The sequence below is a fragment of the Elgaria multicarinata genome, chromosome 6 (assembly GCF_023053635.1).
Source record: "Elgaria multicarinata webbii isolate HBS135686 ecotype San Diego chromosome 6, rElgMul1.1.pri, whole genome shotgun sequence".
NCBI classification, from domain to species: Eukaryota; Metazoa; Chordata; class Lepidosauria; order Squamata; family Anguidae; genus Elgaria; species Elgaria multicarinata.
The window spans coordinates 65049595-65073712 of NC_086176.1; the positions used below are offsets into that span (position 1 = coordinate 65049595).

General features: G+C 39.3%; 1 protein-coding gene across 2 annotated transcripts in view; it reads left to right on the forward strand.

The window, feature by feature from the left end:
- PGGT1B (protein geranylgeranyltransferase type I subunit beta) overlaps positions 1-18435 on the forward strand; it is a 36816-nt gene extending 18381 nt beyond the window's left edge. Inside the window, exons 5-10 of one of the 2 annotated variants that reach the window (XM_063129513.1) lie at positions 1311-1443; positions 9011-9056; positions 10695-10879; positions 11116-11229; positions 14338-14391; positions 17778-17916. In XM_063129513.1, coding sequence (XP_062985583.1) covers positions 1311-1443; positions 9011-9056; positions 10695-10879; positions 11116-11229; positions 14338-14391; positions 17778-17819 — 574 coding nt within the window. In that variant the 3' untranslated portion in view covers positions 17820-17916. Of the gene's footprint in view, positions 1-1310; positions 1444-9010; positions 9057-10694; positions 10880-11115; positions 11230-14337; positions 14392-17777 lie in introns of both variants that reach the window. The other variant, XM_063129512.1, reaches the window with a different exon arrangement.
- The last annotated feature ends 5683 nt before the right edge of the window (positions 18436-24118 follow it).

Consider the following 24118-nt stretch of genomic DNA (forward strand, 5'->3'; position numbering starts at 1 on the left):
CAGGTGGTGCTGATTGAATAACGGGTGTGTGGGGTGCAGGTTAAGTGCTTTGGAATTTACCAGCCAAATTGTTGGCTTTGAGTAATATTTTGTCATAATTTGTGAGAGATTTTGGCCAATTTAATCAAAGCTATAAAATAAAACTATATATAAAAAAGATGAGTATGGGATACTAATGGCATTGAATTTTTTTACATATTTTCAGATGTGCAAATTGAAGCATGAGAACTGATAACTCTCTGCAAATTGACATATTCTCGAGTGGACTTGGTTGAAGATTATATTTGCCATTTCACATTTAGTTACAGCTAGCATTCCATTGAGGCTAACATTAATTGCTAGAGAGAAAAAGCTGTATGAGAAATTCTCATATAAACTGTTTTAGTAATTCATCTGTAGCAATGTAATACAGCAGCAGGTGGAATGATACAATAAAGCCTTTTATTAAATATTGATAAAAACAGCCAGCTTTAAGTTGTAGAGCCCCTATTTCATTTCTTTTCATATAATATGATCTTGAGCGCATTCTTTGTCAGAAAGGTAGCATATACAATATGTAGAACTTGAAAAGGATAGTTAATAATTCCGTACGTTATAAAGAATTATGTCATAGTGTCTTGACAAATATATGTAAACACTGACTTAGAGCACTGGGGCAAGTTGTTATATTGCCACTTTAGTTGGAGATATAGCTAAAATACTTCAAAATGCAGAAGGGTTTTTCCAGAGCCTTTGAGCACATACCTTTTGGGTGCTCAGTATGTGTTTGAGATGGATATGAATATATCCCCTTCTTTGTGGGAAGAGGAAGAAAGAAGTTGAGGCCATCCTGCTTAATGTGTTGACAGTCCTCTTGGTAGTTCAGGAAGGAGATTCATTTGTACTTCAGATGCCTGATCTTGATCTCTTTTATCTTCAGTTGGTGGGAAGTGTGGATCTTAGTTTCATATAATTCATATAACTTTATTTCTTTTCATATAATATGACCCCATTTCACTCTAGGAAGCACAGGCCCTTGCTTATGGGGCAAGGCTCAGAAGCCATTCAGCTGAGTAATGGGTATTCTGTCAGCCTCAAACTGTCCCTCACCTAAGGGTAGTATGTATGTGCTGGGTTTACAGTAGTTAGAGCAGCCAGAGGTATTGTAATCATGAGACCAGATTCTGGACAGCAGCAAATTATTTTAAAATTTCTCCATAGGAACTAATGGCTTGAATTAAATAACTTCTTGTCCTGGAAAGTAAAATAAATAGTTTGAGAATCAGTTTAATGATGCAGTAACTGTTGCATAACTTCAATATTTATTTCAGTTTTTGTGCAGTCCTTGAAGGAAGTGAAAATGACATGAGATTTATATACTGTTCTGCTTGTATATGCTACATGCTCAACAACTGGTCAGGGATGGATATGAAGAAAGCCATAGACTATATTAGAAGAAGCATGGTGAGTTTGCCAAGCGTCATCTTACAACAACTTTCTTGTTTGCTGTGTTAAGGGTTTTATTCCACTGCTGTTCATGAGCATATGTTCTGTGCCTGTGTTTATGGGAAACTAAAGCAGTTTCTTTGCTACTGTTGCTGCATCCAAATCACATGCAGAATATAATGGCATTAATACATAGCTTTGCCTTTGGCGTGAGCAGGGTAAGAGAGAGGTCTGTAGCATTAAAATATGCTTAGGACTTCTAAAATGTGAACTATAGTGCTGCTGTAATGTTTACTGCTTTGTTTACCTTTTTACTAGAAATGGTATGATAGACTTCGTGACTGCTATTGGGCAAAATAGTTTCCACTTTGATACAAACTGTTCCTATTACATATGAGTGTAAAAGATGTAAAATTTACCATCAGTATATGCATTCTTAGATTGTTTTAGCTTTTGGGCAATTTAGGGTGCAACAGTATATATGTTCTTTGCTTGGAATTAGCCCCACTGAACTCAGTGGGCTTACTTTTGAGTAAATATGAATAAGCTTATACTGCCAAGCTCTTTGAGTATGTTTAGACGATCATGACAGGAAAAGAAGTTGTGCGCATCTCCCCCCCCCCCCCCCCCGGCTCCCATGTGTGCTGCGCTGGTGATCCCAATTTACATAATCTCCTGCAATCTCCTTCATATCCACTGTTGGCTGTTTTTTGCTCCTGCTTTTTATGAAGTTATTGGTCAACTTGATATTTTCCAATGGACAGTTCAAAACCAAGAGACTATCAGTTTGTATTTATGCTAACATACACCATATTACTGTGATTTCAAATAGAATCGTACCCCTTAGTATGGTGAAAATATGATCGCTGTGTCTAATTTGGTTTTAAGTTTAAACTGCTTATGATTTATGAACAGTTGAAACATACAGTTTTGAATGAAATGGGCAGCTACCTCTTATAATACAATCTCATCTCTTGTTGTAGATAGGATATAACAGAATTCACAATTTAATAACTTACTTTCTGTGTTTCTTGCCCCTGTTTGATACTGTAAATGTTTAATTTAGAAGATGCTAAAGTTTGGAATTTGCAGGAGCAGGTTCTAAAACTATCCACGCTACAGGTTCATATTATGAGGCTTAGCAGCAGTTATATGTATAGCTGAACTGGTGAGGTGGGAGACAAATGCATTGAAAAGAGCATGTGGCATCATATCTCCATTCCTAGTCCCTGTTAGGTTTGTTTTAAATGTATCTATTTTTAATTCAAATTAAATTAAGATGAGTTGCTGAATGGTCAGTCACTACCAATTGTTTCTACGTCTCCCATTTCCTCTCCATCCTCACCCCCATTAGAGCTAGAATACATAGTTGCTACTTGGTAAGCAATGACCTGGGAGACAATGAGTATGATGAAGTTTAATTTAAATGCTGTAGTGTGCTGACCTCCTGGAGATGCTGCTTGAAAGATTAAAAATACCATTGTTAAGGAAGATGAAGAATTCATAAGAGAAAACATTACAAATAACTTTTGTGAACTCCTTTGAAGCAGGATAATTTGCTCTAAAGTAATATATGTATATGGTCAGAGCTAGGCATTTGGCTGAAAAAAGGAGTTTTCAGCCCTAGGTTTCCTGCCAACATATAAAGTGGAAGAAAGGATGCATTTGCAGGGGGGAAGTGGCAGGTAGGGGGACTGAGCGTAATCCTTCTCTTACTCACTGTTTTCCCACTGCAACCTGCTCTTCCCTCCCCACCCAGCTGAGTTTCTCATGGGTATTTCCAAGACAAGGGGGAATAGCCACCTGGCAGAGGAGGGTTAGGAGAAGAGGACCAGGTAAGAAAGGATCCCCTTCAGATGGCCCATCCCCACGTCATATGTCAGTGTCAAGTGACACTAAACATCCAATTCTCCCTTGGCTTGCAACGTACATACCGTATTTCTTTGATTGTAAGACGCCATCGATTATAAGACGCACACTAATTTCAGTACCACCAACAAAAAAAAACCCTAAGACACACCTGCGATTCTAAGACGCACCCCATTTTTAGAGATGTTTATATGGGGAAAAAAGTGCGTCTTAGAATCGAAGAAATAGGGTAAGTGTTCCATCTATTTTCCAGTTTAATTGGTGAGTGATCTGGTTATCAAAGCTTTCGGTCTCTCCTTGGACTGCTGGATTCTGTTACGCTAGCATCCTTCGTATGCCGTAATGAGTTTTGCATTGAGGTCAGTTAAGATGAGCATGGATATGGTGGTACTTGAGATCACTCAAAATTCCCTGTATCAGGAATACTTCAGTAGAATTTTTAATATTCTATACTAACTTAAGTTTTTTTAGACATACTTGTTTGTTACCAAATCAAGTACAGTCATACTTTTGCTGCACCAAGTTTTGAAATTGTAGCTTCTATGCAACTTGAAATTTTCTAGGAGAGGGTATTGTGGATAATGCAGAGTAAAAACATTTCTTGTCAACACTGTTTTTATATATATATATATATATCTCTGAGGGGTCCATGTGGCATTGTAGTGCAAACTAAATATATCATTGATACAATTAACTATGTTGTTTTTTTCTACAATTCTAGCTTGTTCTGATAATATTCCCTTCATTACAGTCAAAATAGATGTCATTGTTAGAAGGGTGCTATTATTCATAGATCTGGCTTTGTTTCACTGTGTCTTAGGCAAAAAATGAGGCTTGTTAGAGCTTATAAATGTCTTTCTCTGCAATGCAAATTGGCATGCTCCTGAGCTTCATGGTATTTGGTTAGGCAGAAACTATTTTGGTCAGTCAAATATTATTTCAAGTCAGTATTTTTATAGGCTGTGTCCAAAGGTGCTCTTTCATGAGTACAAGGCACTTATGCAAGTTGCTCTCCCACAGATTTCTGTTGATACTTCCCCCTGACACCCCCCCCCCCCCACGGCCTGGCTGCAGCTCCTTGCACCACATGTTCTGATGTGGCTGTTCAGGATGCTGTAATGGGAAGAAAGGGATGGGAAAGCCCTGTTATATGAATGCAGTTCTGCTCACAGATCTTTCAGTCCAAACCATCCAACCTTTTATAGATTTAAGATTCTCTAGACCAGGTCCATGGACCATATGTGGCCTGCCTGGGGTCCCAGCCTGGCCCTCAGGGGGTTCCCCAGGCAGTCATGCTCTCTTCCTCTGGCCCCTCCCTCTTTTCCCCATCCATGGTTGTTGGTTGATATTGCAGTTTTTGTGTAGTTCCCCCACCCCCGCCCATTCTAAAAAGTTTAAATGCTTCTCCAGAGGCCAAATTACCGGCAGTAAGAGCTTTAAGATAAAATATTCTGGTATTGTTGGCCCTGCCCCTTTTGCCTTCAGCCCTGCCCACCACTAGAGTGTGCCCTGATCGCTTCTGCAAAATTGAATGCAGCCCTAGAGCTGAAAGAGGTTCAAGACCTCTTCTCTGTCATCACCCAAAATACGTTTAGCCATTCTTCTCTCACACATGCCCTGGAAAGGAATGACAGCCATTTATCCTCATTATTGTGACTGGAGTTCCAGATCTTTAATTTTAATCCTCCCCTGATACAGCTTGAATTTGGTGTGGCTTGACTTACTCTCTGCGACCCTAGTGAATTGCTCTTCTCCCCCATGATAGAAATACCTTAAATAATTCCCCCTAATGCTGTTGTGTCCTTTTCTTGGAAGTTAAGCCAGTTTAGTATAACTTGTATTTCATATATTCCAAGATGTTTGTTCTCTTAAGTTTGTTCTTCCAATGGGTTGACTAAAACTGGATCTAAACCATGCCTTCTGCATTAATATTAATGCAGCAGGTCTCAGCCTTTCTACTGTGGTGAGCACCACCACTTCCAAGCACTATGCATGACTGCATTTGATCTGCAGTTCCTAGCCAGGAAGTTCTTAAATACACCTTTCCTTATTTGTAACTGAAAACATACAGCTATCCTTTTTGTATTATAAAATAGCATGTACTCACTTCTGAAGTACATGTACTCATGGCTGGCTTTGTCCACGCAGTGGCTTCTTTGATGGGGGACTTGCTCACATGGCACCTTTCCCATCTGTATCGCCCACTGTTATCTCTGATCACAGACCAGCGGTAACAACAGGGAGTCCTCCAGAGCCTTGGCGGCAAAGCCCCTGCCCCCTGGAGGAATCTTGCACAGCTCCATGAGTTGCCCTCCCTTGGCCGAGGGCTGTAAGCAATAATGTTTGTATATAGAAATGCTAAGGTTTATGGTAGATAGAAACCACTCCTTCCTATTCCTACTTCTACATCACCAATCACCGAATTTGAATGTTCCTTTTGTGTTCTAGGATCAGCTTCTAATTATTTTTCACTGAAGTACCTTGAGCAGCCAACCCCAGAGGGCTCCAGCATTAACTGTGCTTTCTATTCGCTGTTAATATGGGAATGTCTCCAGATCATTGGAGCATGACTTGGAGTATTGGGTGCATGATCTTTTTAGTGTTGGATTAAGAAAAAATAGTAACTCTTGTTTGTCATTTTGGCTCATGTGTTTTTCATTTTTTGCTTTTAATTTGCTGATTTAGTTAGAGTTGGGAGGTTTAAGCTCTAGCACTCATTTGACATTTGTACTCTTTTATACAGTGCTATAATGTGCAGCATTAGTCATTGCAGGAAATATTACAAAATAATTCAATCTGCTCTAGAGTTTCCCAGTTTTATCAAAGGCTGTGCTTCAGTTTTGCATAGCTGTAGCCTGATCAGCTATTACAGAGCAAACCTCCCTACAGATCCAGTAATACAATTAAGATGATTTAATTAGTTTGTAAAATGCATTCTTACCAGCCAGTGAAATGAAGACTGCTGTTGGTTGGGCTTTTTACATTTCCTATCTTGTACCATTCTAGCATATGATTGCATTAACCATTGAATAGTGGAAATTTGCACTTCCTCCTTTAAATGGGCAGGTAGTTTTACAGGCAAGCATAACAGTTACAGCATGTAAATAAACCAATATCTGGCAGTTAGTGTAGGAGTAATTCCCATAGCTAACTACATTTTTTTTAGGCCAAGTCTACCCCGCAGATGGATTCTGCTCTACTTGGTGTGGTGTTTTGTTCTCATTATTTACCAATATCTGATTATCTGCACATCATGGATTGGATCCAGACTTGCCTTTGTGTGAATGGAAGGGCGCCTTTTGTTTTCAGAACAGATTAAAATCCAGCAGAAACTCATGCAGGAGGTAGAGAGGAGAGGCTATTTTTGCCAATTCCCTGTTCCCACTGCAGCCCCAGGCATCAGCTACCATTATGTTCAAGATGGTTCCCCATTCCTCAAGCAGCTTTTCAGGGGGCACAAGGGGAAGGAGGAATGGGCAAAAATCGCTCCCCTTCCAGCAAAAATCCCCCCTCTAGTGGAAGCATCCTGTGAGTGGAACTCACCTCAGGCGAAGTGTGAATTCAGGCCCATATCTCCACAAGACATAGATTATCCTGAGGCAATTGAAGGGTAGGTGTGATGCACTCGCCTTCATTCTTCCCCCTTCCACAGGTAGCTGTTTGTAAACGAGCCTGTATTTGTGTATTATGTATTTCATAATGGTAGTTATTTAAACTGCTGAATAATTAAAAAATGAAATATCTCTTAACACCACTCCTTTAAACAATACTATATAGGGTGGGAGGGGAGAGCAGTGCTAAGCAGATTTCTGAGATTTGCTATTTCAATCACTGAACTTTTAGATTAAAAAAGGAGACTCTTAAGGCACAATTCTGCAAATTCTTTCATAGCATTCCCTTCAACCCATATTACTGAATGGAGGAATTTTGGTATGGAAAGGTCACAGAAGGGATGGATGAACAGGGAGGAGTTGCTGCCTTTTGATCCTTCTTCATCTGATCCAAAAAACATACAAGCATCTCACAAACCAGGCTGGTCTGCCATCCTCTGCTTGTTCTACCTGAATTACTTTATTTTCTAAAAGCACCGTAATATAGCTGGTTAACAGTCTGGTAAGCATAAAATACATTGGTAATATGGATAAGCACTCCCAGGTAGTATCTCTTGAAGAAATGCAAGCCACAATATTGAAATTAAAAATAAAACTGTTTTATTTTAAAAGAGATCAGACTTCACATAGTATTTTAAATGTAAAAGGAAGAAAATAGTGCTAGAACTGGCAAAAAGTGTAAAATGTAGAAGGGGGCTTAGGGCTTTCTACAGTACCTGGTGTCTCTAACTTGGCATGGTTCCAACATTGCTTTGTTTTCAAGTTATTTCAATAGTTTTCCAGGTAGGCTGATGGAAGATTGCAGTTTCATCTAGGCACATGTTAGAACCAGAGCAAAAAAGCAATAAGCTCACTCTATGGTTAGCCAACTGGAATATCTCTCTTGAATTTCTTGGGTCCCACTACTTGTTCTCTGATAGGAATCAGGGATGGACAGATATCACCCCCCTGGAATTAGGCCAATGGATATTGTGCACAGATATGCAAGGCCAGGCTTGCAACAGCCAATCAGAGAAGGTAAAGTCACTCTGAGGTCTGTATTCCTTGTGCAAAGGTAGAGAAACTTGCAGTAAATGCTCTTAAATGTTGAACAATTATGAGGAAAAATGTCACTTCATACCCTACAGCAAAGGTGGGGCAACATTGAGGGGCCTGGAGGCCATTCCCCACCCTTTGGCTCTTGGTGCTGCTGCGATGCAGAAATTCGTTACCAAATTTTAGTGGCAAACTGCTATAGAGGGTTAGAAGTGACACATTTTGTTTTCAAACTAAATTTGTCACTATGAAGCTTGCTTCACATTTTTTTTTTCTGCGGTGTTTTTCTCTGCCGCTGCAGCAATTTCAGCAGCAGGGTTTGCACCAGAGGCTCATGCAGTCCACAAGCTGCATGTTGTCCACCCTTGCCTTTACAGGATAGTCTGACAAGAATTAGGAAATTTGTCCAAGCATTCCCATGATGCTCCCAACTGAGTTAGCAGCGCCAGGGGTGGTGGTGAAGTTTCTGTTTTTAAGTGACAACTACTGATCCACAAAGGAAAGGAAATACTGACATACCAGTGAATGACTGGCTTGGCAGTGCTCTTTTTGGCCTTAGGAAAATGGAGATGATCAGGTTAAATTGATCAAATGATAAAAATCCTGCCATTTAGATAATTTCTGTCACAAAGGGGCATGGTGAAACTCATTAAAAGCATGAAATAATTTTGGAATTGGCTGCTCTAGAGAAGTCAGGCAAAAAGACCAATCAAGTATATATTAATAACAAAGTGGGTTGATAAATCAAGGAAAACAGTATTATATTAACATCAGTTCAAAGCGGCATTCAATGGGGTTCCAATGTTATGTATAGAAATACTTAAAATCCTTTGTGTAATTCAAATTGTGGAACATGCTGTAGCGTATACATAAGTGCTGCCTTGCCTCTGGTTACACATTTGTTTACAACATTTGAAGTTCATCCTGTATCTTTTGAAATGTCGTCTCCTAGGCTGTTACAGCTCTGGTTTGAATTCGGTTTGAACCAGGGTCACAGTTTGATCCAAGATTTTTTTAAAAAATTATGCAATAAAAGTTTCTATTAATATTTGCCTTTCTTTGTTTTTCAGTCCTATGATAATGGGCTTGCCCAAGGAGCTGGACTGGAATCTCATGGTAAGAGTATTAGTTTTGATACAAGCTTGAAAACAGTGACAGTGATACAGAATCCTCTTTTTGCAAAAAGAACTGCATATTCTGAGAAGCCCTCTTGTTGAGCTTGGCTTCAGCACAAGGACTGACAAAATTTGAATATGGGGAATCTTGTGTGGCGAGTCCTCCTTTCATAGCAATAGCCTCTTTGCTCATTCATTTTTGAGAAGATCAGCTTCTTCCCACATTTGGAGTGGTTGCATCTTAAGTCCCTTACTTGCCAGAGCTGTCTGTGCAGTTCTGAATAACAGTTAATTTTTCAAACTGAACAGTATTAACGGGTTAAAAGTAGCGATAAGCCCAATTTCAGGAAAAGTGTGCTTATGTGCATGTGTGTTTGTGGCCTGTGATAATGTGGCCACGTTATCACAGGCCACAAACACACATGGCTACTGTTATATCTGCCCTTGGCCTAACACTGCAACTAATGTAACAAACTGGCATCTGGAAAGAGTAATGGTGTGGTTTATTTTTAGAAAGAAGTAAGATTCCAAGATGGAGTAATAGCAATAGGTAAACAGTGGTTCTCTTTTCTTCTCAATTGTTTAGAAAATATTGACATTATTGTTTAGAGATCTTTTGGCAGCCAGATAGTTAATCAGTGGAAGGACAGCTGGCTAGCAAAAGAGTTAACTATTTGAGCACTTCCTTACACTGTGTAATTAGCTACCATAGCTGCCAACTTGGACATCTTTAAAAGGGGATTAGACAAATTCATGGAGAATAAGGCTATCAGTAGCTACTAATCATGATGGCTATATATTATCTCCAGTACAATAGATACTTGATGCTGGAGAACATGACCAAGAGAATGCTATTTTACTCATGTCTTACTCATGGGCTTTTCATAGGCATCCGTTTGGCCCCTGTGAACACAGTGCTGGATGATGATTAAAATGTATGCATCATCCTTGATCCTCCCAGAGTGCAGGACACGGAATAATGGGCTCAAGTTAAAGGAAGCCAGATTCCAGCTGGACATCAGGAAAACCTTCCTGACTGTTAGAGCAGTATGACAATGGAATCAGTTACCTAGGGAGGTTGTGGGCTCTCCCACACTAGAGACATTCAAGAGGCAGCTGGACAACCATCTGTCAGGGATGCTTTAGGGTGGATTCCTGCATTGAGCAGGGGGTTGGACTCGATGGCCTTGTAGGCCCCTTCCAACTCTGCTATTCTATGATTCTCACTAGAAAAGAAGTCAAAGTGACTTACATACAGACATAACAGAAATCCATAATTAGTATAACAAAAAGACCCACCCAAAATCAATATAAACTAAAATCAGCATAATATGAATAAAATCACCATAAAGACATAATCTAAAAGCTCTATAACATGAAAAGTGTTCATGCACAATACACAAATTCCCCCCAACCTCCCAGACTAGAATGAACACTACAAAACCAGCCCACAGCAGTTGGGCCATGACTAATGCAACTTTGCCTGATGCTGAAAACATGACATTGTTTGCACCAGGCCTTTGATTTGATCGAACAGGGCTCTTCTTAAATTTTTATTGGGCCGTTTGCTTGAAAATTGTTTGTTGCCAAGATATATATGTGTTGCTCATATTGAAGAGATTCATCTCCCATCCCATAGGTGGCTCTACTTTTTGTGGTATTGCAACACTGTGCCTAATGGGTAAGCTTGAGGAAGTCTTCTCTGAGAAGGAGCTGGATAGGATAAGGAGATGGTGCATCATGCGGCAACAGAATGGCTATCACGGCCGACCCAACAAACCTGTAGACACCTGCTACTCATTTTGGGTTGGGGCAACTCTTAAGGTAATTTGAAAGAATAGGTAAAACACTATCATCCATAGTCTACTATTAACTCTTTGACTTTCGCATATCTCAGAGGTTTTTAGTTTATGTACATTGGAATTTAATATCAAACTCCTATCATTAAGTCCTATCATTTCTCATGAAAAGTCAGTGTTGATGCTTGTCTTTATTGCGGATACAAGTTAAAATTTAATAATGCTTTTGCTGCATGTTTAATTGACTGAATTTTCTTTCAGCTTCTGAAAATATTTCAATATACAAACTATGAAAAGAACAGAAATTACATTTTATCAACCCAAGATCGCCTCGTTGGTGGATTTGCTAAATGGCCGGATAGTCATCCAGGTAAACTCACTTACTTGTTCACTCACAAAAGTGTATGTGTAATTGTGTGAGAGAGATGTGTCCAAATATTTATAAGGTGAAAAAGAATAGTTCATATGTTTGGTTATGTTATAAGAGGAAACTTACTATACAACACTGATAGGTTCTTAATAATGCAAACAATAAGTGGCTTCTGCAAAATGAAGTCATTTGTCTAGGTAGGAGTGACCCAGTAATCCTGGGTTCCCAAAACACTATTCACATCATCCCTTACTAAAGCTCCTGAATAAATGTGGCATTTTTAGGATAACTGTGCCTCCTCTTACAGATTATCAGCAGGTTATAAAACAGGAAATGGGGTAGGAATGTGTAGTTGTCACAATAGATGGAAGTAAACATGAGGAGCCCACTGGTTTGTATTGGGAGTGGTGCTGCTTAATGTATTCATGCATGATCTTAAATCAGGTGAGCAGTGACATAGCCAAATTTATGGATGATTCCAGATGATTCAGGAGGGTGAAAACCCAAATGGACTGAAGAGCTCCAACAGGGTGTCTCCAAACTCCTTAAAAATCAATAAAATAGCAGCTGAGCCTCATTTAAAGTAGTGTGAAATGGTGTAATAAAAGTAATATATTTGTTACCCGCCTCTCCCTCTGGATTGAGGCGGGGTACAACACAAATAAAAACACCATTGAGCAAAAAAAATTCTGACTTCATATATGTACCGGGACCTGAACTAGCTGGAATTATCCACCATAGGGTCATGGTAGATAATTCCCTGAAAAAGTTGAGTCAATGTACTGAACTGAAAAGGGCAAATTTCATTCTTGGGTTTCTTAGGAAAGGTACTGACATTAAAGCTGCTTGTATTGTAGTGCCCTTTATGGTGTGGCAGCATTTGGAATACTCTGCACCATTCTAGTCACCCCATCTCAAAAATGTCATCCGCTATTAGGGACCAGAAGACTCTGCAGATCATCAAAGAAGCTGTTTCATTGGGCTGGCATTCTTGGTATCAGCCAATTTCTGAGTCCATCAATAGCTTCTTCTGCCCCCCGGATCCTGGACTATGATATCAGATTCTAGGGACTAAAAGATATTGTCATAACCAGTCTACTTAATCCCCAATATATTTTATATTTTTTGAAGTTTTTAAGTGTGTCAGTTTTTGGAGCCAGTCTTGGCTGAAAATAGAAAGTCCACTGAAAAGCTAGAAAAAAAATGATCATGAGATTGGATAACCTTTGCTACAATGAATAGCTAAAGCACTTGGGGCTTTTGATTTAGAAAAAAGAGTAAAATATTCATGGTGTAGAAGAAGTGGAAGGAGAAGTTTTTCTTTCGTACAACAAATTGTTTCAGGACCGACAAAACACTGCTTCATAACTAACTTATAGAATTTGCTACCAGAAGATGAAATGATAGCTTCTAGCATAGATGACTTTAAAAGAGGCTTACATAAATTTACAAAGGATAGGTATAAACAATGGCTATTAGCCATAACAAGTAGGACCTGCAACAAAGCATGGCTGGGGGGTGGAAGTGTGCCTATTTAAGGTGCCATCCATCTTTTCTCAGGATACTCCATCCTGTTTCCCCCATTAGTCCTAATTCCATGCCTGCTGAGCATGCACCATCCTCATTGGACTGTATTGGGGACCCCCTTTTAGGTTTTTTAAAAAGTTGTTTTGTACATTTGCAAATCTTGGGGTTCTCCCAAGCCTACTGATACCACTCTTGTGTTTGTTGATAGTGCCATTTTGGCTACCTAAGGATCCACACTTGGGGAATGAGTTTGCTATTAGTATATAGAAGAGTACATTTAATATCCATGTTCAGATGTAGGTATACCTCTGAGTACCAATTGCTAGGGATCAAAAAATGGGTATTATTGCTGGTATGATCTGTTTTGAGGGTTCCTGCAGAATCTTGCTAGCCACTGTTGGAAACAGTGACTAGACGAACCAAGGGTCTGATCCAACAAGGCTTTTCTTATTGATAGCTCTCATTGTATTTTTTAGATATTTTTCATGATATTTTAATTTCTGTTTAACCTTGTATTTGACAGGAATTGATAGAGCAGGCAGCCCTCTGTCTTCCATCAGACCCAAGTGATACTTCATGCAGAGTTTGGGGTTGGGGCTGTACTTGGGAATTGATCATTAGAGCTATGATTATGAACTATATAGAAAGTAGACTAATTGGTGTTACTATAGGCTCAACAAAGACAGCTTTCTTAGTCTTGATAGAGTATGATTCTACAGTTAAGTTTTAAAATACTCAATTATAGGAAAATCTTTCAAACAATACCAAGACTAATCAAAATTTTGTATATTATTTAAGACTTTGAGTTGTTGCTTTGAAGACTTGACTTCCCTGTTTTATTTTAACCAGGTAAAATAAGTGCATTGTGTTTTGTTTTGAGTACCTAGAGTTCTCTTGTTTCCAATTATTGTAAAGAATTTAAAAAATCATAAGAGCCTTCCATAAACGTGTGTTAGATTTTTCTTGATTCAGAGGGTCTAGAGTATAAGGGTATATTACAATTTACATCATTTTCCATTTGGTTTGAAGACTCCTAGACCTCATAATAGTTGCAAAGAGGCATAGATTCATATTTATATGGGTCCATTATGTTAAATGGGTTCAGAATTCCTGGTATTTTGCCATTCTAAATATAGCCTTATGTAGATGTTCATAAAGTGGGAATGAAGGGCTGCTGGCTGTGCCACTTTGGCTGAACTTCACTCCATACTTTGGAGGTCCAATCTGCACATGGCCCAACATACATAGGGTCCAACATACACAGGTGCCAAGTGTATGATCTGTTCCCCAGAAAAATGGAGGGTGCAGAACAAACATTTGGACTCTATGTGTGTTGGAATTGTATGAATGTCGTTTCCTGTGCAAGTGGGATCTCTACCATGTGGAAGTGGGGCTAGTGGGCATGGCCCTGCTGCTCCCACATATAGCTGTATGCTTTGGAAACCTTGGAAAAAAACATCTTGCAGGACTTTATTTGAGCTGGGGATTAGTTCTGAAATGAATTTTCAAATTCTAGGACTCAACCCTTAAACCTGTAAAATTTAATATTAATGCTTCTGTGTTGGTATCTCCTGCTATAGAAGGACATTCTGACAGCCCCAGCTAGCATCTTTTCCAGACTTCTGCTATTCTACAGGAAGGTAGGATAGAATCTACCACTACTAGAGGCTAGATTCTGAATAAGTTAATTTAACTAGTTTGTTTTAGAGCTAGAACAATGGAATAGCTAGTTGCAGTTTTCTGTTTCAGCTAGGGCTTTCTGTTCTCATGCCTTTCAACTGCAGTCTTCTATATTATGTTATGCACCTGCAAAGGTTGGCTGTAGAGAGTGTCTTTCCTCATTGAGTAGCCACAGCAACCATATTTTTTTCTAGGATTAGGAGGTTGGGCTTCTGGATCAAATTTCCAGAAGGTTCAAGCATTTCGTATACGTGAAGTGCTGACTACTTCTAAAATGGCCTTATTGAGTTGTATGAGGCATTAAAAACTCTTCTTTAGCTGTAGAATTAGTTGGAAACTATGCCAGCAATGCTTACTGGCTTAACTAGTCATCATCTTACAGCTTGAGACAGGTGGGAAAGACAGGAAGAATGACCACAATTAATGACTTGGTGTTACCGAACAGGCAAGCCAATAAGACATTTTTAAAACTTAAAATTAGATTTGAGACAGCAAAGGCAGTAAAAACAGATACTTTTAATCTAGAGAAATATTGAATAAAACCCCAATTGTCTGGCTTTTATTTCTACCCCAAAGTCTTTAGGTCAAAATGGTTGCTAGATCTTTATCCTATAAGTGAAGGTCTATAAGAAAAAATGAAGACTATAGGGAGAGGCTGTGGCTTAGTGAGAGAGCATCTGCTTTGCATGCAGAAGGTCCCAGGTTTGATCCCTGGCATCTGCAGATAGAGCTGGAAAAATTCCTGTCTGAAACCCTTGAGCGCTGCTGCCAGCCAGTATTGATGATACTGAGCTAGACAGACCAAAGGTCTGATTTGGTATAAGGCAGGTTCCTAGGATACCTTCTTCTGTCTTATTAATGCTAAATTTAATGTTTTTCTGTCAACACTATTCCTAGACATGGGATATGGCCAACATTTTTGGACAAATGCCTAGAGTAGAAGTTACCTACCTTTGAATCCAAGGTGACTTGTGAAAGTGAAACTGCACTTTTCCTTGCATGAGACAGCTCCCCTGTCATTCCAGAGAGTTCCTCAAGCTTTAGGAGCAGCTTCTGGGGGCGTGCAGAGGACTACAGTAGGGAGGAGGAGCCAGGAAAGCTATATTGCTTAAGTAGATTTCCACTCCTGCTTTTCTGGATCCAGCCCATTGTGCCTCTTGGTTGACCAGCTGTAAATATGTAGTCTGTTGGATTGGAGAAATCAGTTGGTCAGAAGTGGTTCTGCCCATACATGTACTGTTAGTTGTACCTTATGCAGACCTTTAAACAAATTCAGTATCACAAGGCTGTTATACTTTATTTTACTATACACTCTGCTGTCTCTTTATGTTTAGTGGGTTTCTAAGGTACTCCAGTAAGCTTTACTTTTCAGTTCTCAGTCCTTGACTAATGTACATGTTTTCTGGGTTCATCTGGAATGAACCTAATATACTGAATAAGTTTTCTGCATGCAAAACTGATATGTCAGTTACCTGCAGGGCTCTGCCATGTGTTCTAGCCATTATTTTGAATATGCAAGCTATGGCAGGGCAGGAGGAGGCTATATGGCTTGTCATGTTGTGTGAACCCGGGTGTTGGGGCTTATTTGAGGATTAAACAATGCTGGGTTATTTTAGCGATATCTGAGGGTTGTTTATCCCTCAAATCCGTGATTTCCAGGTTCACACGGCACGATAAGCCATAGTCCACTGCAGCTTGCATATTCAAAATGGTGCCTGGTGCACATCTCAGAGACCTGCGGTTTAACTAATCCACGGTGGTTTATTATGATGTGTGAACTGGCACATTCAGTAAAGCTCAGATATTCGTAGAGGAAAGATTTTTGACGGGAGTGGGAAGCAAAATTGAGTACAAGAATGTATTGAAATTGAAATGGCTCTGGAGCATTGGCAAGATTGAGAGGTAGAGACTTGCATTGGGCTCTGATCTTGCTGTTCTTGAAGATTTTCTAGCGAACATTGGAGAACTAGCAATTTGGAGGCAGGATTACAAGGGACTGGTTTTTATTTTTATATTAAAAAACAACTTCTAAATGATTTGGTCAGAAATGGTTGAATTGGAGAGGTCAGAGTTCTATGTACTCTCTTGAATTGCATCAAGTAGTGCTGGCATTCAAATGGCTTTGAGCAGTAACTCAAATATCTGCAAAGACTTGTGTTGAGTTGTAAAAGCTGGTACAGATATAGAACTATGTGGGTAATAAACATTCTTGTCTGAAGAGGACAACATGGGGTTTGCAAACAGAACCTGAAAAAATAGAGGGAAATGTTTTCCAAATCTTTAGTTTTGAGACTTCACATTGTCAGACATCCATCCTGTAGTTTGGCATCTCCAATGTAGGGCCCATGAGAGTGGATGGCTATTGAACTTTTTGGACAACTGCCTCCCTGTTGTACTCTTTTTTTCAGAAAGTTTGAATATGCATGCATGCATGCTGCAGGATTGTGTGAGCTAAGCATTCTGTTGGTAGGAATGTGAATGAATGTGTGACCAAGTCACCAGGGTGCCTTGCTAGACAGGTTCGAAGTCTCCTCTATTAAGACTTGTAATCAGATTCAGGTGCTTCCAATACTGTTCACAATGCTGTTTCGTGTTTACAGTATGAATTTTGCTTCTTAATAAACTAAAATTACCAGGTTTTCTCTCATTGCTGGAATATTTTGTGCTTTCTAACATAAAGATTAATACAAAAAGCATGTCTAGTATGATGTGCAAAAACTATAGAGGGAAGGTCATTACCTACATTGGTATGCCTGTCCCTGCATCAGAGCCAGAATGTTTTCTGTTACATTATACAGACTTTTAGTGGTAGCAAGTATGTACTGCTTTGTAAAGTTTTGTTGTTGTTTTTTAAAAAGAAAAGCCGACACCACTTGATTGGAATTATATGGGTTTTCCTAGCCTGGAATTCCTTAGTAGATGGGACACTTTGGGCAGTATCCAACAAGGTTGTTGCACAAGCATCTCCCAAGATTCCATTGTACAAGCAGTCCCTCCTGCTGATTCCATTATGCAAGCGGGGTTTAACATTTTCTATAGGAAGCTGTGAAACAAGTAGAAATGCTCATTTCTAGGGCTGAACAGGTTATGCAAGCTCCGCTGACCTGCCCTGTTCCAGAAACTAGTGTTTTCGTTCATTACCAGTTGCTCCTGGAAGCGCTAAATCTCCATTGTGCTAGTAGAGATCTCCTGTAACTGTTAACTACTATAGATATATTTTTTTCAGCCAGGCATAAGAATGAGGTTATATTTACCATTGACATTCAGTGAAATAATACTTGGGAAATTAAGTAACAATTAGTTACTGTATTATATATGAACTCTAACTTCTGGTTTCTCCTTCCAGATGCTCTTCATGCCTACTTTGGGGTTTGTGGCCTGTCATTAATGGATGAATCTGGCATTCGCAAGGTTCACCCTGCCCTGAATGTAAGCACAAGAACCTCAGAGCGCCTTCAGCACCTTCATCAGATTTGGGCAACCAAGAACTCTAAACAGTGTTCAGATGAAGTGCACAATGCCACATGACTGACTGGGACTCCAGTTGAGCTTGGTAGCAGAATTGTAGCCCAAGGTTAAAGCCATGTATAACCAATGTGCTCTTTTTTCAGTGCTGGAATCATACAATCAAATACATGTTACTGGCATCATTTTGACAGCAAATGGCCTTGAGCCAATTCTGGATTGGGCTTAAAAAGAAATTGCTTGCCCCTAAAGATGCTGTAACAGACTTGGTTGTGAAGAATACCTTCAAAGCAAAATTAATTATTTAGTTCTATTGTATTAAAGTGCAATGGTGAAGCATAATAACAAAAAGGATCTTCAAAATGTATTTACATATTTTCATACTTAATTGCTTCAGTTTAGTGACACTTGTTCGACACATACTTCGTATAAAATCTTATAAATTAAGTCTTGATTGCTAAAAGGTGTTCTTTTAAGGTAGATGACAATTCTATAACCTTTATAAAATATTAAAATTATTTTATTCATTATATACTGGACCAACGTGTTGTGTTATTTTTTTATCCACCTTGGTTGCCACAAGTTAGAACAATTTGACGTAATACTTGAGGTAATGTACTACAGTCTTAACTGAAATTTAATGATATTTTAAGGCATTGTCATATTAACTGAAAAGAAAGACAAAACTTCTGCTAGTGTTCTTTGCAGTTCATTAGTATGCCAATTGTGGCTTGCTACAGATTGCCCAAAGGTGATCTAGCCTAGATTGCGTTCTGTGATCTCTTGATTTGTACACTCCAAGTTCTGGGTTTTTAGCTTAATATTATATTTCACTTGAAAGGTACATATTGCATCATTTGTCAAGACATCAGTCTCCTACTTCCCTGATCTTGGTCTTTGTCATTTTCCCATTATTGGAGCAGGTTTCTCCCCCCACTCCACCCCACCCCTATTCCTTCCCCTATTCTTATTCAATGGAGTTTATTTCATTGCTTCCAGCATCCATTCAAGTACCTTATTTTGTTTTGCAATTTCTCTTAGTAAAGGAAAGGGGTTCAATTTCCTCCTCTTTGGTAATTTGCATTACATTTTTTCAGGGTACTAAGCCTCCCCTAGCTTTTGTTAAAAAATTAAAAATCCAACCCTATTTTTATAGGAGGAGGAAACCCATATGTATAGGAATCATATAAATCCTGAGTAAGTGAAGGACAAAATTAAAATGTGGTTAGAGTGCTGTTCTGGATGCACTCTTAAAAATAAGGGCAAAGTCCCTTTTACATTTCACTACTTGCTGTGTTTTTTAAATTTTGAGTTCTTTTAAATGTTTTTCCAAACCATCTACAAGATAAGTTTTTTTTCCTTCCCTAATTGGAAGGAGAAGTTAAGATATATGTTTTAAAGAAGCACATAAATGTGTATATTAACAAATAAGAATAATTAAATGAAAAGATAGCTTCTATTTACCCTTTTTGAAATCTAGTATTAAGGTTTGCAGTATTACTTCATTGTTATCACTGCAAGTGTGAATTTACTTTTTAGAAACATTTTCTGAGTTCTATAAATTAAAATGTTTAAAGCCATTCTTCTGGCCAGTCTGCTGTAAACTACTAATCCAAATTTACCATTTGCTTGGGGTCTCTTTAGTTCAAGGCTGAGTAGAAAGAGCAGCTTTCTGTACATATTTTGAAATATAATCCAGAATGCTGATCTTAGTTCTTGACACAAAGGGCAAAGAGTAGCACTAGATTCTGAGACTCCAGATCATTTGTAGGAAAGGAGCTCTGTGGCTAATCTTCCCCCTCAAGGTATCCTTGTTACTCAAAGAGAGGGATAAAATTGCTTCAGTTGTACTATTTAGAGAGCAACATTACCCAATTGAGGGAGCCAGTATATTGCAGTGGGTAAGAAGGTTGGACTAGGGCCAGAAAGACCCTAGTCCAACTTTCCAATCAGACGTGAAGCTTACGGAGTGAAGAATGGGATAAAATGCCGTATACATAAACTTTCCTCCCAAAAGACTCTTACCCCACCCCCCAAAAAAGGAGGGGGAGTCCCTAATTTATAGTGATCACATTATAGTTCTTATCTAATTTGACAAACCTTAACACATATCAAAATATTAAAATTCTAGGCTAATCGACAGCCACTTATGGTGCAGACTGCTTTTCTTTTTTTACTCTTGTAGTTCATATCTTCATAGCTTTTTGCTATAAAATAACAAATTTAATGAATCTTACAAGAAATAACTTCAAACTGAGCTGCAGAAAGTGAAGAAAATAGTTTGACCGAGTGGCTTCCACTCTCCCTCCTGACAAGAACTCTTGAATGCTAGTAATCTTGTGGGTGGTTCTTACCAAGGAATACCATCCAGTTCAGGGATGTGGTTTCATTTATCTCCTGTAACTTGTTCAGTGTACAGTGATGTGGGAAAGAACTATTTTTCCCCAGCCGCCTCTTATGTGGGTGCAGAGCGAAGTAATGGGCACCCTGGGCTTTAGCTTGTGAGCTTTAGCTGATTTCGTTTATCTTTTCTGGTCTCTTAACTTTACCACAGGTCAGTTCTTTTAAACATAATTTGGATTTAAACCAGCAATTCAACTTTATTGTGGAGCACTACTTTGGTTGGTTTGTTCTTTACAGACCATGCTGGTACCGTAAGGCCTCTGAGCAGTAGTGTATTGACAAGACCAAGACATGGAACATGTGTGAACCTAATAAAATATATTCACTACCTTGCACTATCTCCTACTTCTTTTCATCCCATAAAGTCATAGGCATGCACAGCTCATTTCATTAGGGTGTGCACCTTTAAAGCTGCAATTGGAGCAGAGGAGGGGAAAGCATGCTTTCTTGCCCCCCACCCCAGCCCCAACTGGAGCAGTGGGGCGCAGGAAAGCATGCTTTCTAGGGCCTCCAGAAAGTGCGTAGTTTCCCTGGGGATGCTAATAGTGGCTGCACTTTACCATCCTCCTTAGAAGCCCCAATTCAAGCAGTGGGGTGTGCGGGAAAGTGAAGGTGGCTCTGGGAAATTAGAATGTGCCTGTGCACACTCTGTGTGTACACCTATGTGTATAGTACAGCTAGGTCAGAATATAGAGCATGGGTGGGAAGATTGAGGGGAGACATGATAGCACTCTTCAAATACTTAAAAGGTTGTCACACAGAGGAGGGCCAGGATCTCTTCTCAATCCTCCCAGAGTGCAGGACACGGAATAACGGGCTCAAGTTAAAGGAAGCCAGATTCCAGCTGGACATCAGGAAAAACTTCCTGACTGTTAGAGCAGTGCAACAATGGAATCAGTTACCTAGGGAGGTTGTGGGCTCTCCCACACTAGAGGCCTTCAAGAGGCAGCTGGACAAGCATCTGTCAGGGATGCTTTAGGGTGGATTCCTGCATTGAGCAGGGGGTTGGACTCGATGGCCTTGTAGGCCCCTTCCAACTCTGCTATTCTATGATTCTATGATATGACCCTCCAGATGTTGTTGGACCACATGAGGCCTAGCTAGCATAGTTTATTATGAAGGATGATGGTAATTGCAGTCCAGTAACACCTGGAGGGCCAGGCATTCCCTATCCCTGATCTGGAGGAAACTGGGTTTTAATTGGCATTTGCTGAAAATGCTTTTAAGGTTTCCTTTTTGTTATGGTGTTGAAGGTTACAAGTAGTCTGTTGGCCACCATTTGAATCATCAATTTATCCATAGTTCACCTGAAGTGTCTGTTGTGAAAACATCTGGAAATTCCTGTAGCTATCATAATTTTATGTTTGTACACCTTAAGTTATGTTACTGTGCTACTAAAACATCTGGAATTAACCCAGTTATCCCATATATGGGTAGGCTAACTTGATCTGCAGATGGGCTGCCTTTGTCTACTGAGTACTCAAAGTAATCGTATATCTACATGAGCTTATCCTAAGCAAAGTTCATAATAGAAAGGATAGACTGATTACTCCTTGCTCAAATCAGCAAAATGAGTTTGACATTGAATTCTATGGCCCCGTTCAGACAACATGCTAAACCATGCTGCTTAACCACAAAATGGTTAGGAATGCATTCCATTTTGTGGTTTAGCAGCATGGTTTAGTGTGTTGTTTGAACGGGGCCTATGTAAGTATAGTAGGAGTATGCTATAGTTCTTTAAACTGAAGCTTATGAGTAGCAGACATACAAAAGCAATCTTAAAAAAAATTAATGGCTATCTTCGTATCAAACAAAACAAAGTCTTTGTTCTATAATGCCCGCAGTTAAAGGAGTACATTTATTAGGTCCAAAGGTGGTGCAAATACCATAAAAGCCATACTATGAAGTCTAAGCTGTAATAAGTGCAATTTAGACAAGCGCTAAGTTAAGCCTTTCAAAGGGCATGAATATGGTTAACTTGGAGTGAATGTATGTATGTGTTTTGAGCACAGTTTATTATTATTTTCAAGCCAATGACCCCACCCCCTGTTCCGCAAAGTTCATTTCTGTGAATAGACAACTTAATGTTTGCAACATGGAGAATGAAAATCTAAAGCATTAAATCAATACTAGGATTTTATTTTTAATCCCTGATTTTTAAATTGAAGTTGCTTGGATGGCTGACTAAACTAGTCAGATTAAGCAACAAATAGTAGAATGGTATTTAAATACAGTACTGTAAGAACATTAGAGCCATGCTGGATCAGATGAAAGGCCTATCTAGTTGAGCATTCTGTTCACAAAATGACCAACCAGCTGCCTCTAAGAAGCCCAGAAGTAGAACATGAGTGCAATAGTATCCTCCTGCTCATGTTCCCTAGCAACTAGTACATAGAGGCATATTGCCTCTGATACTGGAAGCAAATACATAGCCATCATGACTAGTACACATTGATATCCATGAATTTGTCAAATCCCCTTTTAAAGTCATCCATTATATCTTGTAATATGTTCACTTCCACTGTGAAATAGCATTCCTCTTTACTGAGTGTCGCATTTTCTTTTTATAAAAGAATCAAGTTTCAGTGTGTGAATCCTATTTTTTAATCCTTATATAGTAAATTACTAATTCAAAATCATGTGTTCATATTACTTTTCCATGCTTATTTAAGGTAGGAAAAATAATTTGTAATGCTTTGTTAGCATGGCTTTTGTTACTTTTATGTAGAACTGAACTTGAAAGGCAGAGCTGTCATCAAAACTGTAAGATAGGTACAAAAAGTGCAGACTGCAGGCAGTCCTCCAAGCTCTGTCTGGTGGGTCTTCAGGGAAAAAAGCAAAATGTAGGAATGGGCTGTATGATTCCTGCTTTTTTTAAAAAAAAAACAACCCACCTCATTCGTAGAATATCCCTGGAGTATACTAAGGAAGCACAATTTGAACACTCCTTTTTGCCTCTCAGGTCACTCTAAGAACCATAGAGCCTATTCCTAGAATGTCCCGTCCCCCCCCAGTTTTTTTTCTGAAAAAGATCCAGGTAACAATGTGGGATGTCAGGATCCTTCAGCAAGAGAGTGGATTATAGGGAGGAGAAGAGCTAGGAGCCAGGATTCTTGGATGGCTAGGTGATTTGAGGTTTCTGGGAGGAGTGATATTTTTTCTGATCAAGTGTCAGGCCTCTAAAATGCTCTTGGGTAGCTGTTAGATTTGAGTGGTGTGTGAGAGAGGGTAGGTTTAAGTGGGCAATGTGAGTTGTACGTGAGTATGCATGCATGCATGTGCGGCCTCTGCCACCCTAACAGACAGCCAATGTGGTCCTTGGGGGCTGAAAAAGTTGTGCACCTGTGCTGTAGGATGATTTGGTCTGAGCAAACTCAAGTGCTGAAATCCTATCACAGTTCAGCTGCAAGCATGTTGCCTCTGGTGCAACCTCTCATAATATCCCCTAAAATACACAGCTATGTAGGAAAAATATTTAGCGGTAGCCTAGTTAGAAATATGGGGTCGAATATTTCTTGTTATATCTGTGAAAAATAGGTATCACAGTGTAGCTCATAGAATCCTAAAAAATGGTGCACGTATGCTTTCCAATGTTCAATTCCTGGTCTGCCTAATAAAATTGAAACTTACCATCAGCATTAACTATCCTATCTTGTATGTATATGTATACAATACGAAACTGGAATGCAACTCTTGGTGTGTGTGTGTGTGTGTGTGTGTGAGGGCTCCAGAGATTCCTTAGTGATAAAAATATCTTGAGTAACCTTGGAACCATTTGCCAAAAAGGGATAGAACTCGAGCTACTTGTAGGATACAGGT